This window comes from Triturus cristatus, chromosome 10 (genome assembly GCF_964204655.1).
Source record: "Triturus cristatus chromosome 10, aTriCri1.1, whole genome shotgun sequence".
NCBI classification, from domain to species: domain Eukaryota; kingdom Metazoa; phylum Chordata; class Amphibia; order Caudata; family Salamandridae; genus Triturus; species Triturus cristatus.
Genome location: NC_140593.1, coordinates 118,923,442 through 118,940,840, shown reverse-complemented (window position 1 = coordinate 118,940,840; position 17,399 = coordinate 118,923,442). Strand labels below are relative to the sequence as shown.

At 45.7% G+C, this 17,399-nt stretch overlaps 1 protein-coding gene across 1 annotated transcript in view; it reads right to left on the bottom strand.

Moving 5' to 3' along the window:
- The window catches only part of STT3B (STT3 oligosaccharyltransferase complex catalytic subunit B), a 449,914-nt gene extending 433,890 nt beyond the window's left edge, over positions 1 to 16,024 (bottom strand). The window contains exon 1 of the mRNA XM_085630572.1: positions 15,447 to 16,024. Coding sequence (XP_085486698.1) covers positions 15,447 to 15,691 — 245 coding nt within the window. The 5' untranslated portion in view covers positions 15,692 to 16,024. The remainder of the gene's footprint in view (positions 1 to 15,446) is intronic.
- Between the last annotated feature and the right edge of the window lie 1,375 nt (positions 16,025 to 17,399).

Sequence of the window (17,399 nt, the reverse complement as noted above, 5' to 3'; positions counted from 1 at the left end):
AGGTGGACTGAGACAAACTCAAATATACATAGTACACAACATAGTACATTTGAACCAATATATACAAAACAAGCCAAAAAAGAAAAGCTAAAAACATCAGCATTTCCTATAAATGTACTAGATAGAAATAACAATGAATAAACAACCAGTCAAAAAGAATCTTTTTAGGTATACAAAGGTGGACAGCGGGGAGGCGGGTGGGTCAGTGAGGAATCCACATGTAGATACTGTATCCACCAGAAAAAGCGTTATCGAACGTAAGTAACTTGTTGTTCTGATGGATACATCTGCCAGTGGATTCCTCACCTTGTGAATAGATTCCCACAGCAGTACCACTCCCGGAGGGTGTCCACCCTTCCTATACCAAAAAGTCCTGCAAGACAGAGCGTGCAAAACGGCCCTCCCTCCTCATCTCAGAGTCTACGCAATAATGCTTTGCGAAAGTATGGAGGGAGGCCCAAGTTGCGGCCTTACAAATGTCTGCAACTGGAACAGCCCTGGCCAAAGCAGAGGTAGAAGGCTTAGCTCTAGTAGAATGAGCTCTAATACCCTCAGGAGGAACCTTACCAGCCAGGGTGTAGCAGATCTTGATGGTTAGGATGATCCATCTGGACAGAGTGCGCTTGTGCATTGCTTTGCCTTTTGAGCGTCCAACATAGCCCACGAAGAGCTGAACTTCCAATTGTATATCTTTTGTTCTGTCCAAATAAAAGCTCACTGCTCTTTTATGGTCCAAGCGGTGAAGTCTCTCCTCCTCCTTGGAAGGAGGGAGGAGGGGGGGGGGGGGTAATAAAACACAGGGAGAGTAATGGACTGCCCCAGATGAAAAGGAGTATCTACCTTAGGTAGGAAAGCAGCCCTGGTCCTGAGAACCATCCTTTCAGCATGTAAGGTTAAAAACGGGGGTTTAGAACTAAGAGCTTGAAGCTCACTCACCCTCCTTGCTGAGGTTATGGCTACAAGAAAGACCGTTTTAAAAGACAATAGCCTCAAAGGGCCGCTAAGAAGGGGCTCAAAAGGGGACCCCATCAAAAAAGTTAAAACTAGTTTAAGGTCCCACTTTGGCATTACAAAAGGTGGAAACCTATTAGTAAGACCTTTGATAAATCTTAATACAATAGGAGATTTAAATAATGACGGCTGATCGGGAAGGCACAGAAAAGCCGATACGGCTGATAAATAGCCCTTAACCGTGGCCACAGCACAACCTTGCTGAGTCAAGGAAAGAGCAAACTGAAAAACATTAGACAAGTGGGCCTTTAAAGGGTCAATGGATCTCTCTCCACACCAATTTACATAATATAACATCCACTACGTCCGGTGGGAGAGAGAGAAAGAACTCAGGTTGCCCCGTTCAATCTCCAGGCATGAAGGTGCAGGCTCTGGAGGTGGGGGTGAAGAACCTGCCCCTCCGACTGCCAGAGGAGGTCTGCCCTGAGAGGGAGACGGAGTGGAGGGTGCGACGAAAGGCGAAATAGATCTGTGTACCACACCCTTCTTGGCCAATCCCGGCAATCAATATAACTTGGGACCAGTTTTGGCGAATCTTCCTCAGAACCAGAGGAATCAAGGGTATGGGAGGAAATGCATAAAGGAGTTGTGAGCCCCAACTCATCTGAAACGCGTCCCCATAAGCCCCCTGCATCAGAGACTGTAGAATGACGGGCAATGCGCGTTCTCTTGAGTGGCAAACAGGTCCACCCGAGGTGTCCCCCACGTCCGGAAGATGTGCTGAACTACCTCTGGATTAAGCCTCCACTCGTGGTCGGCAGAAAGCTGTCGACAGACTGTCCTCACGTACGTTCAGCACCCTGGCCAGATGATTCACCATCAAGCAAATCCGATGGTCCTGAGCCCAGGACCAGAGTCGCAAAGCCTCTCTGCAGAGACGGTACGACCCTACTGCTCCCTGCTTGTTGACATACCACATCGCAGTAGTGTTGTCCATCAGGACTTGAACCGACTGACCGTGAAGGGAAGGGAGAAAAGCCTTGAGCGCCAAACGTATTGCCCACAATTCTAGAAGATTGATATGATACAATCTTTCCTCTGGAGACCAAAGACCCTTGATCTCCAGATCCCCCAGATGAGCACCCCACCCTAGGGTGGAGGCATCCGTTGTCACTGTGGCCACCGTTGGAGGAATACAGATCCGCAGCAGCTTCTCTGGAGATCCTGACTGACTCCCTGAGATCCCCGTTGTGCTGATACCACTGCCTGCGGAGACACCACTGGAGCACCCTCATGTGCCAGCGTGCATGGTTGACCAACAGAATGCAGGAGGCGAACAGACCGAGCAGGCGAAGGACCTTCAGAACTGGAACAACCGCTCCATTGTAGAATGAAGGGATCATCTCTGAATGTCGAGAATTCTTTGTGGAGGAGGAAATGCTCGACACACAGTAGTGTCCAGTACCGCCCCTATGAACAGGTTGCGCTGAGAGGGCACCAGGTGAGATTTGGGCACATTGATTGAAAAACCCAAGTTGAATACCAGTTGAGATGTTACCTGCAGATGATGTTGCACCATCTCTGGCGACTCTGCTTTCAGAAGCCAGTAGTCCAGGTAGGGGAAAAACGGAATCCCCGACCTACTGAATTGAGCAGCCACCACCATCACCTTGGTGAAGACTCGAGGTGCAGTAGTAAGACCAAATGGGAGGACCGCAAACTAGTAGTGTTGCGACCTAATCGTAAAACGGAGATACTTCCTGTGTGGCTCCAAGATTGGGATGTGGAAATACGCATCCTGCAAGTCGATCAACACCATCCAGTCTTCTTGCTGCAACGCCTGAAGAACCTGAGCATGGGTTAGCATCTTGAATTTCTCCTGCTTCAGGTAAAAGTTTAAGACTGAGGTCCAGAATCAGACGCAATCTGCCGTCCTTTTTGGGAACCTGTAAATACCGGGAGTAGCATCCCTGACCCCTTTCCTGCTCTGGAACCACCTCTATTGCACCTTTTTGTAACAATGCAAGTACCTCCTTCTACAAAAAAAGCTGATGGTCCTCTGAGCAAAAACCTTGGCAAGGAGGGTAAGGGGGAGAAAATTCCCGAAAGGGAAGGGCGTACCCATTCTCCACAAGGTTTAAAACCCAAAAGGTCCGTCGTGACCAATTTCCAACCTTGCAGAAAGTGGGACACCCGACCCCCAACAGGCCCCACATGATCCAGAATGGGGGATCTAGGGCTGCTTCCCTGTAGCATCATTGGGAGCAGAGGAGGAGAGATTGCGGCCAGAACCACATCGACCCCTTTGTCTCCCTCTATAGGACTTATAGAGAGGATTTTGCTGCTGTTGCGGTTGACGGAAGGTGCGAAAGGACGGCCTCCAAAAACCCCTATAGTTTCTGAAGCCAAAACCCTTCGACTGTCTGCAATCCTAATGATCACACAGTCGCTTTGCTATCCTTGAACCTCTGTAGGGTAGAATCCGCTTTCTCTCCAAAAAGCTTTGCCCCATCAAAGGGTAAGTCAACAAGTGTTGCCTGAACATCAGGTGAGAATCCAGAAGAGCGGAGCCAAGCCTGTCTTCTTGTGGCTATGGAAGAACCCATAACTCTAGCAACAGAGTCAGCCGTATCCAGGCCTGACTGGATTACCTGCCTAGCTGCAGCCTGAGCGTCTGAAAGAACCTCCATGAAACAACCCTTCTCCTCATCAGGCAATTTGGGGGCCAATTGCCTTACAGAGTCCATTAAGGCGTGAAGGTAGCGGCCCAACAAACAAGTGGCATTATTTGATTTCAGTGCCATACTAGCTGATGAGAAAACCTTTTTAGCTGACTGTTCAATTTTCTTTGAGTCTCTGTCAGCTGGTGCTTTTGGAAAAAGCCCCCGAAGATTGTTTGGAGCAGGATGATTGCACTACCAAACTCTCTGGAGATGGATGAGATGAAAGGAAGCTCGGATCTCCTGGAGCTACTCTATATCTTCTAGCCACAGCCCTCGAAACAGCAGGCTAAGAAAGTGGCTTGCGCCAAATCCATAATCGGATCCAGGATGGCCTCGTTAAAAGGTAACAGAGGCTCAACAATTGAGGAAGGCAAATGAAGAACCTCGGTCAATAAGTTAGGCTTATATTCAGCAGAAGGCAACTGTAAGTCTAAAAGCTCTGCAGCCTTCTTTATTACCAAATGGTTAAGGAGACAGTTCTTGAGGCGGAGAAGACCTCGAAGAAGAAAGTTCCCACTCAGGAGTGATGTCTAATCCGCTTGCCCCCTGAATACCTTCAAACTCATCCATTGAGTCGTCTAATTCACCTTCCTCCACTTCCTCTGCACTGCTCCTCTTCTTTAAGTCTGAGACTCTTCGAGAACGAATCCGTGGACATGGAGTTGGCGGTGCCGATCGCGGAGTCGGCTGCGCCGATGGAGTCTGCGGCGTCACACGCGGCACAGCTGGAGCCGGCGTCGAGGGAGGCTCCGACGAAGGCACACGATCCAGACGAGGCCGGGAGAAAGGCTCTCCAGACGGCGCCGGGAACTGCCATGACGGCGCCATCGGCATGAAGGGCATAAATGGTGCCTGAGCATAGTGTTGTGGCACACCCAAACTGAAAGCCAGCGGACCCACGGGACCTGAAGGTGCACCGGCTGGGAAGGCTGCTCTTTGAAAAACTCCATACATTGCATTTAAAAAATGCAACGGATCCGCCCCTGGAGTCGGGAACTGCGGGTATGGATTCGAACCTGTATCCAGCCGGGGAGTAACTGGCGTCGGAACCGACGGATCCTCTACCGGATCCACTGGTTCACCTTCAGGCACAGGAGAGAGTTCAGCATCCTGATCCGACTCGGCGTCGGAAGCAGGTGAATCCCTCGGCGCCGGAGACTGCGCCGGAGTTACCCTTGGCGAAGGAGACTACTCCGGAGTGACACAAGGAGAAGAAGAAGGTGAAACCAAGTCCCTACTGCGACGTCAAGGTGAAGGAGACCTCGAAGCCCTACTCTTCGATCGGTGCCAAGACTCATGCTTCCTCTTTTTCTTATGTCTTCTCGACTTCGACGAGTGCGAAGTCGACGACTCCGGCTTCGACTTGTCTCGCTTGCGACATCTACCTTCCTTCTTCGCATTGGCCATAAACAGCTTCGCTTCCCGTTATTGAAGTGCCTTTCAGACGACAGACACCATAAGCAATCTTCATGGGGGTTAGTGATGGACATGTGACCCCCACATTCCCTACACGGCTTAAATCCTGGACTTCCTCGACGAAGACACGAGTACTTAAGAAACAGTAACTCACAAGATAACTACAAAGTAACTCTTCAACCTGGGATTCATCGTCGACTCCTCCCTCTCCATGTCTAAACAGGTCAACGCTGTCTCCTCCTCCTGCTACAATACCCTCCGCATGCATGCTACGCAGGCTCTACAAGTGGATCCCGACCGAAACAAGTAGAATGGTGACACAGGCCCTCGTCAGCAGCAGACTGGACTACGGCAACGCACTCTACGCAGGAATCCCAGCCAAACACCTACTACGACGACAACGCATCCAAAACGCCTCCGCCCGACTGATCGCCAACGTCCCCCACCGCAGCCACATCACCCCCCACCTGAGAAACCTTCACTGGCTCCCCGTCGACAAGAGGATCACCTTCAAGCTCCTCACCCATGCACACAAAGCACTCCACAACGCCGGACCAGCCTACCTGAAAAGCAGACTCAACTTCTACACCCCGACCCGCCAGCTCCGCTCCGCCAGCCTCGCCCTCGCCGATGTCCCCCGCATCCAACGAACAACCTCCGGCGGCAGATCCTTCTCCTACCTCGCCGCCTGGACCTGGAACACCCTCCCTACCCACCTACGAGAGACCCAAGACCTGCTTGCCTTCAGGAAACTCCTCAAGACCTGGCTCTGAGCAGTAGCGGCTCCCCCTCCCCTCAGCGCCATGAGACCCTCACTGGTGAGTAGCGCGCTATACAAGTACTCTGATTGATTGATACTGGCACATTAAAGGTGTATGGCAGGGCAACGCTAAATACCAACAATGCCTGTTAACATAACGCCTTTTTCTATTTAAAAAGCGCAAAATAACTACCTCTCCTACTTACCAAAAATGTATCGATCATTCGGAGTTAAAGTCTGCTACAAGACAAAGAGAAAATAGTTACAGGATCCTAACTATGACGTGCCGTTCAGCAACGGAGTTACTGACCAAGGAGGTAAATGCGTACTTAATTTTAAAGAATTAACATGCCCATGTGAGTCAATACAAAAATACGCCCAAAAGGAAGATACAGATGTGGAACACAAAAGGGACAGCAAAAACAAGTGAGCTACCAACTGTATATGACAAGTCTCCCATGCAGCATATACTTTGAATTATTCAGAAGTCAATCAGCTCAATTTTGGTAGCTCTCAGACAGGTGCCCAAGAAAATAAACATTTCAATGACTTCGCATGAGCCACAAAGGAGGTCGTACCAAGTATGCAGCTAAGATATGCAAACTGTGTAAGGATTTCCAGACAGGCATTTAAGGCATCTTATCACTGTGTTCCCTAAAGGTCGGTAACAAACGATTGGTAGAAGATCAAACAAGCATTGGCATAGCCAATAGGTCTCGCCTTTGGGACCTCTTAGGTTTTTAGTTATGCTTTACATTATTGTGTGTGGAAGCTTTAACAAATTTATTTGGCATATTGTAGAACTGCATTGATAAGTACTTATTTAAAGTGTTATTTTGTACAACTAAACTGCATGAACAATACGAATAACAGGGTAGCAAATTAAACTGGCATAAGTTTGCACGCACCCTGCAGTGCAGTTTTAAAACCAAAAATTACATTCTAATGTCAGGAGGGCTTCAGATGAATCCCGGGGACTTATGTAAAGATTACTGTTTACTTGAAATAAACTATTTGGGTTACGTACAGAAAAACAAAACAAGCAAGGCCGGAGGCACGGGGAGATCAAGTGATTTGCATAGAATCACTGGATGATGAGCTTCTCTTCCGAGACGCAAACACATTTCTCCAGTCAACTGCTCTAGCCGTTAGGCCACTAATAGCCTCCTAGGCGCTAGCTTTAGAAACGTTTTACAAAGGCAGGAGGGCTTCAGATGAATTCCGTATTTTTAGAAACGTTTTGCAAAGGCAGGATGACCGTTTACTCGAAATAAACTGTTTGGGTGACGTAGAGAAAAACTAACAAGCGCGGCCGCGCAAATTAGAAACATGATCCTGAACAGATGGCTCCACTGCTCGCTCCCGCAAGCTGTAGGCTGTGAGCGGATACATTTACTGGGAAAGGTGGGACATGCACCCGCCTTTGCCCAATTGCGTGCTGCCTTTTCATAAAGACGCATACATGCAAAGCCCAATAGAAATAATGCTGGAAAAAAAGCCACAAGCACGTGAAAAGTCCAGAGTGATTCCAAGAGGCCGATCTAAAAACAGGTAACAGTGAAGCATGAGTGTGATGAACACAATGAGCTGCATACATTCATTTTCGAATAACGGACATAACATCAGAGCACCCCCATGGAGCACAGGGCTATAGGCACAAAGCATCAAGGGTGACCGACTGTTCTCTTCCCGTGTGAGATTTGCAACATTCTTGCAAGAGCAATACAGGCCGCATTGCCCAACTGTGGTGACCCATTAGCAACTGCTGACAAGCTATTGGGGTCAATACTTGATTCTTGGAGGTAAGCAACTGAGGTTAAACCAAAGAGAAAGATGTGAAATGTTGCACAAAGGAAAAAGATAAACTAGAAATCAAGTAAAACTGCTCTGGCTCTCTGCCATCTATGTTTCATGAAAATATCCGAATTTACAAATATTTCGATACAAAAACTAATTTAACATCATGTAAATAGATTTAAGTAATTGCTTACTCGAGTCCCCATTAACTTCTGTGTTTTGGGTGTCATGGCCCAGAACGCAGTGCAGGGTAGCACAAAGGGCACTGCAATTGCACCAACACCTTCAGGCCAGTGTCAACCACAACATCCTTTAGAGTGGTAAAATGACCGCCGTCACGCTAAACCTACTATTTTGAGTATGCACGGAAGGTCCAGGTCAGCTAAAACATAACCACTATCAAGATAACCATTAACTGCACAAATGAATTCCACTATGATTCACCTGCAAATTCCTTTTAGGTATATATCCTGAAAATTAACCATAGTGCTGACTGGGTGTCTATTTCCAAATACCAGCAAAAGAACTTGAAATTACGCATGGTTTTAAGTGTTGGTCAGTAAATTAAAACTGCTATCAAATCATTCTTTTTTTCAACTGCAATGACCTAAACTAGCACCTGTGCTAAAGGCTGTGAAAATCAGCGTTGCTTTATTGCATAACGAAAAGTGCGATGCCAGTAACATTCTTCAGGTCAATGCTACAATGAATAATGCAAAGGAAGATATTTTGAGCCAACAACCACCATCTGGACTCTTAAGTCAATAAGGTTGACTCTTCTTTGTTCCCACCACGACCAGTATTAAGAGGATTAACAAATCGTTCCAACCATGCTACTGCAATGGATACCGTCGAAATTCTAATAACTGACAGTGTGAATATACCACAAAGACTACAACTTATGGTCAGCCAACATGATCAGGTCTTTGGGAGCCCTCAGAGCTTGATGCTATTTTAAACACAGATCCCCCATATTCACGATAGGCAAGTGATACCAAGAAGGTGGTTATACCAGGATTGCCTTATTTTATTTCTAAAATGCTTGAAGTGGTCCTGACCTCGTATTTTTTTTAAAGTAGCCAACTGTGGTTACCGGCTTTGCAAAGACAGTAGGAGGAGCGCCTTCATAAAAAAATGTTTGATTAACTACTGGGTGTGGGAGGGAGGGTGCAGTGTAGCTGCGAAACGTGGCATGATGGCTGTTGGGTACACCGCTACAGAAGGCTTCGTTCCTCATAAAATCCATTTAGCCTGTAATCCTACTTGAGGCAGTGTTATGCAGTCCCACCTGGTTTCACCCTCCAAAAAATAGTTGAGGTACTTAGCTGCTACAGGAAGCGGATGTAAACCTATTTGGTATATCCACCATTTCTGGTGTTTGCCAGACTATGGTCTGAGGCTAGAGTGACTCGAAAGGGTAGTCGATACAATGGGTCCTGCAAACTTTTAAGCACATCAGGTTGAGGCGACTCCAAGACAATTCAAGGCCGATCGACTGCAGAACCAGGCAGACGATCTTCTACTGGAAATCTGGATAAGCAGAACAACCCACAGTCCAATGCAGGAAAGAGATTACCCACCTAAACAGATTCATTGTGAAACTAAGACTAAATTCCTATACGTTTTTAGGACTGGTGTGCAAAGGATGCAAGTGAGGTTTTGATTGTGAATCGAGCTAGTTGGCAATACTTCGTGCAAAAGCAACTCGGTAAGGGAGATTCAAACTAACACAAATTTTAATACATGTTCGAAACCTCCCTGACCAGACTCTATAAAATCTACAAATCCACTCAAAGAATTTTCCCAGAAGCAGGTTTTCTAGCATGAAATTAAACAGCCAAGAGATCCATTTGGTTTACTGGTGACAGACAACACTTTTTCCATTATAGGCAGGAAAAACCAGCTTTTACTTAATACATGCTTGCTCGATCTCGTGTCTTGCCATAGGACGGCACGGTAAACAAATGTGGAATGCCTGCTCAAAAACACCAGTGTTGCATGGCTTGGATAAAGGTCTAACCATCAGACTGACTGGCAGAGTGTCTGATGTTAGCAGATGGGACCACGGCAGCGTGTGCAGGCAAAAGCAATACCACTGGACTTAGCCATTGGGAAGCGATACAAAGACTATTGGACCTAGAATGATCTCTCCTTCAATTTGTGCAGAGTGATAAATGCAACCACGCACCAAAAGGGGAGAGGGAAATAACTGAATGGAATAGAATGGACCAGTAACATTGCAGGTTTACATATTGGCATGGGGTTTTGTCGCTAGGTTAGCATGTTTGAACAGGAATCAGACTCTCACAGGCAAAAGGGGCCGAGAAGATATTTCATGATCAGCAGGTTCAGGCCCTTAGTCTAGTAAGGCAGTGAAGTTCTTGAGAGCTTTTAAACCTGTCGAGGTAGTCAGTAAGGCACAGCAGCTGTAACAAAGTGCATGGGAGTCATGAATGTATGGCCACTAATGTCAGTAGGAAGAAAGAAGCTAAAAATCTTCAAAATGAAGAAAGGTTTATCATATGGAGTTATTTTCCAGGTGGCGCAATATAGGCTAGCCCTTTTGGAGGTAGTGGTGCAACACTGCATATCAGAAGGGGTCCACTGGAGGAAATTGGAAGGTATCCAGCTTCCACACTAAGCAGGCAAGAGCATAGGAAATCCTGCAACCCTGCAGAAAGCCACAAAGTGTTTGGCTCTTTAGTGTGGGCTTATGCTTTTTCTGTGTACAGATAACGAACCAAATCATCCTGTTAGTGCAATGTAGACAGTTGTCACTTCTGCATGATCCATGCATTTATTGGGAAATAAATGCCCGACTTCAGTGCTAACATCATAACTGTTTTTTTCTCCATTATTGCTTCTCCCATTCCTGCCTTTAAAAAGGACGGTAGGACTGGGAAAGTAGTCAGTCACATAACAGCTAAGTGTCTCCCTGTACATGTGTGTAGTGCTAACCAAGACCTGGTTTCTCTGTCCAAAAGCACATTACATGCTGAGACTGAAGCACAATCGTATTATGGAAAAATCAAACCTGCAAGTCCCACAAAACATACTGTTGGTAGAAAAGCACGAACTGGCTGAAGGTGTCACACAAGACATGGGACAACTTGGAGGCTCTACAGAAACGTGTCAGGATCATCTCCGGAAGGTAGGCAGAGTATGAAGAGCGAAAATCAAAAAGGTGAAAGGCTGGAGAAACGGTACCTGTCAATTACACATCAAGTACACCAGGAAAAGAACAGTAGGGCTGGGTAAAGTTAGTCACATGAGACTTGGCTCGTAAAGTCAGGTTCAATCACATAACAGAGCACTGACTGAAAGTTTCGTAGCACTTAACAGTCATCACCTTGAAATGACTGACTGGATTATTGAAGATACATATGTCGATGATGCATATGAATATGGACTGAGCTGGGGCAAAGGCAGACACACACCAAGCATCCTATTACCTCGAACTGACTCTTCCCCAGCACTACTGCATCAAATGGTGAAAAAGTATGCAATACTTGTGACAAACTAAACTACGCTTCTGGGTCAGAAAGAATCACGGGTGGGAGATGTGGGAAGGGTGGTTTCAGCTCAAAAAACTGGGACAGTTAAGCCGAAAAATTGGGCCGACCTGAGTCTATCGTATCAAGGATCAAGAAAGAATGTCCAGAGGTACATCAAGGGAAAGAATAAAGGAAAGCTTGGGTTACTAGGCCCATCTCAAGTGTCCTTGATGAAGAGTAGGTTAACTAGGACAGTTATTGACGCAGCATCAATGTTGCAAGCGCACCCTAAGGGTAACTGGTAGGGACAGAGAAGGCATTCACATACCGCTGAATGTTTTGAATGTATGTGAAACGCTCTCCGGCACTGAGATTCTCAACTGGTGAGAACTATCCTACTACAATTTTCATCGAACTCACTCAAATAATATAATCGTAGAGCAGTCTCAGCCTATTCTGACGAAGCAATTGTCAGAGCAACATCAGTTGATAGTAGCTAATAAACAATGTTTTCTACTAGTTGTAAATGACAAACAGTAAAGATGTGACAGTCACCTGAACAAAAATACTAAGAATGTTCATCAGATATCAGAATTTGTACACAAGCAATGCTAATCAAGGAGCAAATATTATGCACTTGAAACTCTATACACCTAGCGGAAATATGCAAAACAGATGCACTGGAGAGGGAGGTGCTTTACAAGTCACCTTGCACAGATTTAGGAGTGAAGGGAAATGTCCAAACTATGGAGGTATCAGTATGGCATATCCAGTCCACAGCACAAAACTAGTATTATAATACTCGACAGTGCACATCTAACAAACCGAAGTGTCACGTTTTTGTATGCGCTGTAGTACAACTCCAGTATCAGACTGGTCGCATGGGATAATGTATTTACATGTTTACAACAAAATAAAAAATACACTGGAACTGCGACAAAGCAGAAACTGGGGTGCAAATGGAGACACACAATACAAAAATAAGATGGACTAATGGCGTTTGTACCCAAAAAAAACTACACTCCCACGTGGCTTCATTCCACCCAATGTATGGTATTCAGCTATAGAAGACAAAACTCTACAATGATAGATAGATCCGGTTTAAATTGGTGACAAATAGCCCACCCACTACAATGGATTGCTCCAGAAAAAAAAAATATAAGAATAAATGCAAGGATTTTATTCTAAGCAAAGAAATGCAAAAGCCACCATTTTTAACCCTCTCAAAAGACAAGCAACTCCTGCTCTTTCAGTCCTTTATGAGCTGTGAATGTTGTACTTCTATGTGGCTGAGAGTTGCAGCACAGGCGGGGAGTCCTACACAATGCACCTTCAGGGGGCACATTCAGGTATGAAGATGCAAATACAGCAACCTGCCGATGCCCTGAATGTGTTATTGAATATCATGCTGAAGACCTGTCCTGGGAGATACGACTTATTGTCATATCAGTGGACAGAAATACAGGAGCAAACAGGACGATACAAATCATCCAGGACAAACTGGATGATTTCAGAGACCAACAAGTTGAAGTTTTAGACCCGAGAACGCAGCACACAGCTACTTCTACCAAAGTACCACCATATTGCATTTAAGCGGCTATCGCAGAAGGGCACTTCTCCCCTTCCACAAACGTGAGTCCATTTTTTTACCCACACTGACTAGTATCATTTATATGGATTCTAAATAGTTCCAATATTGCCAAGAGGTAGGCAGAACAATCTATTCAATAAGTTATTGCCCAAAGAGCACACAATATGGTGAAATGAGAGGCCAGGAATAAAAATTACCAAAAGTGTTCCCATTTAGATACATAGCTGGTCATTTTCTAAATTTGCTTCTCAAATCCTGCAACAGCGAGTAGACAGATCTTACTTCAGGAGGTGGTAATGGGAGAACTCAAATAGAGTATGTATAGTATTCACTCGATAAAATCACTCTAGCTGAGTTATATCTTTGAAGAAAATCGGATTTAGAGGAGGGGGGGGGTCTTGCATAAAAACCCAGAAATAAGCTATGTGACTCAGTTACCCAACAAACATTTTCTCATGTGTCTGCGAACACAAAGCACCCAAAGAAGTGATAATGTAAAGCTGGACATCCTACACATTATCCTCTAGCTCGCATACCACCCTCATTTCTAGTTCCCTGGTCTCCATGATTCCAAAACTTTCTCAACCCCCCTGCTCATACACCGACTCGTTTAAACCTTACACAGAGCATTAAACAAACAAGCATCACAGTAGCCCAACTCCTAGCCCGAGTAAACACACAGCCAGTACCACTTCCCTTGCCACTCCTCCTCAACTTAATGCCTACACCAACTTAAAGAAAACAATACGCCACCCGATACTTCCCTCAAGCCTTTTCCTACCAATCAAATGGCACACTTAGGAGGACCCACAAAGCTCCCATTAGTTGCACTCTTTATATTACCATCATTTACCTCTTGTTCCTCTAACTCACCCATTACCAGCATTGCTGTCCCTGTAGTGCCCTTTTTCTTTCACATAAGGAAGCTTTCAATAAGCAGAGGTCCTCCACTCGCACTAATCCATCTCAGGTTTCCTATGCTTGTCACAATGAAGTTGAGGGTTTTCTTTTTATTGATTTTGACATACCCCGAGGTCTACAATCACCATATTAAAAAGATTGGTAATCAAAATACATTAAATGTCTCTTATCATTCCTAAGTCCAAATAATATTTCATCCATTCAATTAACAGGTGAAAAACATTTTTTAAACGTGCACACTTTAAAACGCACATTTATTTGGTGGGTTTTACAGCAAGTCCATCAGATCCTGAGGAGAGTCCAATTTAAATCTTTATATTAAAGGAAGCAAACATTTATTTCTAGCCTCTTTCAGTACTGAGCATTGGACACTATTTATAGCAGTTATGCAAGATAAACATTCACAAATAAGTCTATGGTGTGTGTTCAAACTCTGCAAAAGCCTACCACCACATAGCTCCTCCATTCATCCTCCAATTAAAGAAAGTTGGAGATGCATTCTTGTATATTGCCTGCTTTCCCATAAAGATTACTGTTTTTTTCCACTCCGTACTAAACCCACCTGCTAAATTACCCATTACTGTACTGTCAGCTGAGCATTCCTCATTCTCTGAAGTTTGCTACACTGCAAGTACTGGGAAATGGAACTATTTCCCCAAGGCAAAATATGGCACTTTTATTTTATTTTTTATAATCACGATGATTGAATACATCATGGTGTCGATAAGGTCTGTATCCACCAGCAATGAAAAAAAATGAAGTACCCAAAGGCAATCCAAACGGTCAGCACAGTGAGTTTTCAAATTATCGTCATTTGCATTCGACGTTTCCGTATGCATGTTTTTGTATCTCTCAATAAATCATTAGTAGGGGTCCGTCACTGTGTCCTAGTTCAACCTCCAAACGAAATGCCTCAACCTAAAAAAACGTATTTCTCTGCTCAAATAGATAAAAATGTCTGTTTCTGTTGCATTCAAATGGAACTACCTTAAAATCGCCCGACCTCACCGTGGGTTAAGTTTAAAAAGTTGGCAGGTGGCTCTACTGGTGGCAGTGAAACTGCCACTCGGTCTTCCAGGGTACTGCTTCCATGATACATTCGTGTCAGACTGTATACTACGAGCTAGTATCATCAGTGGTCTTTCCAGGCCACAGACACCTGCGTAGATAACTTGATAACGCAGTCAAATCATTATTTCGATATGTATTAGCAGCTCAACTGCCACAAGCAAAAGACTGCAACAGTGCGACCTCTAAAATCCAAAATCTAAGCGCTCGGTAAAACGTTGTGTTTAAATCACAGTTTGGCTCCCTACAACGAATGCACGGTGTTTCAAATTAGTACCTCTATGTGCACCTGGTTGGTATTTCCCTGCAAGTTATAATTAAGCCCAAGGGCGAGTATGCTGCAAGTTTGAAGTCTCGTGCGTGTCTTATGCAGCAAAGCTGTGGTGCTGCCCAACTTCATCCCATTAAAGCTGCATACAAAGCAAAGGCCTCCTTCAGTTTCACGGGGTACCTCTCTTCCTCCATGTGCTACTGGATTGAAACCGGCAGGTGGGGCGGAACAGGGTTATAAAGCAGTCCATGCTCATCCTGGGTGGAATTACTTAATTGGTATTATAGGACCTGGTTGGAGGGGGGAATTCGTGCAGATCATGCCAGAATGCACCAAATGGGTCTCTTCTCCGGCCCAAGACAGGGTTATCAGATTCACTCCCTTGAGCCTTAAAGCTCCCCTCCCTCTTGCTCCACAAATCCCACTGCATCAGGCAGACCATCCCCGCACTCACCAAGGGTCGAACTCATGGATGATGCTCTCGAAGCGTATGACAGCGAAGAGCCTGGAGCTGAATCCGGCCAGCCAGGCCAAGAAGAGGATGGTGAAGGAGAGTAAGGACTGCCAGCCCGCCGGCTGCGAAAGCCCACCGGCCAGGGCTCCTCCGGAAGAGGAGCTGCCCCCGGTGGCCCGGCCCGAGGAGTTGGAGGCGGCAGCTCCCTTCTGCGGCCGGCTCTCCAGCGCCGCCTGCTCCGCCATGCTTGAACCCGGGGCTGCGGAGTCGGACCCGCCGTTGCGTGCGAGCCGCTTCCCTCCGCTGCCGGTCCCGCGTGCGCTCACTGTGCCCGCTCCAACGGCCACGGCCGCGCGCTCTCTCTCCAGCCGCCACTAGGAGTCCTCCGGTTCCCGGTCACCATCACACACCGGGGAAGAGGGGCGAGACCGGGAAGCAGGAGCGAAACGCTCCGCCGATAAGGAATGACATCTCCTCGGACAGGAGACGGGGGCGAGGAAAGGGGTGGAGTCAAGGGCAACAGAGTGGTCTCACGCGCAGCGAGTCAAGACATAGAAAAGAGTCGAGACGTGACGTAGATCGCATCACGCCCACAAAACGGCGGCCATATCTAAATAGAGAATCATTCCAACGCTCACAAGCCTAGGAAATGAAACATACTCTTAATTTAAATATATTTGGATTTTTTAACAATATTGGAATGACAACTGAGGAAGGAATTATTATTATCAATTCCAGTACCAGAAAACTATATCAATATTGAGGCAACTTCTTTTTCATACTGAATGCGTTGAATACAATGCCGGACTCACATTTTGTACAGCACACTTTCTTCGTTTTATTTCTTGGTTTACTGTGCTAGTATTTTTCACTTCTATGTTCAGTGTGTGTACTAAAGAGATTTCGAAAATGGACGCCAGATTCTATAACCTGGCTCAGGCACCGCTTTCCTTCAGTCTGTCTTTACTGTTTAAAAGGAGGCGGTTACTAGGCTGCACCAGGAAACGCTCCTCGTCGGCCTGTCACAAAGCGACAGGTCGTTTGGGGGGCGTGCCAGAAGCCATGGCACACCACCCAATGAAAAAAATGGGGACGTCCCATGCTTTTAGACCAATCCAATCAAATCCTCTGCTAATGTTTAATTGACAGACATGAGACGCCAATAGTACGTTGAAGTAGCAGACAGAGTGATAGACGAAATGACTGGCAGCGGGAAAGGGGTGGTATAAATAGGGGGTCGGAATTAGATTGACAAAGTTCATCTCCAATAAAATAAAGACTGCGTTTCTTCTCTGACCACAGCGCCTCTTCTGGACTGCAAATGGTTTGGCGGGAATTTGAAGCTGAATCTGGCCTCTGTTTCTGTCCAATATGTTTTTGTACATCACTTAACCACGATATCCTGTTTCATAGTTAAGTGAAAGCATTGCGTGTGAAACAGTCCTAGAGTGAGAGTGTGAAGGCTGTAAACTGAAAGAGAACTGTCTCATTATTTTAAAAAAACTTCACAAGATACACAAACGTATTTACACACCTTCAACCAGTGTTAGGATTGGACACACTTTACGCTGGAAGCCTCTTTATCAAGGGTCAAGGTTCGGCAACAAAAGAGGTAGGGTCACGAGAGGCAGAGTCATGAAAAGCAGACTTGCAGTTAACCTGTACATTCAGGTGTTCTTTTTTTTTTACAAAGAAATTGGCAACAAGGTGAGACTTGACATAAATATATTCTGACTTAATTGTTTGTAAAGGCTACATTTTAACATATTTTATGAGGTTAAGGCACCTGTTGCAGAGAGCTTGGTGTATCCAGTAAATCTCGGAATAATAATAATGTTAAGATAACTCTGGTGGTTAATACACTGTGTTTTTTAGTCACAGATTTATTTGACTCATACATTAGCACAAATGGATATTCTTTCTTCTGCAAAGCACATTGTGTTAAATGCAGAT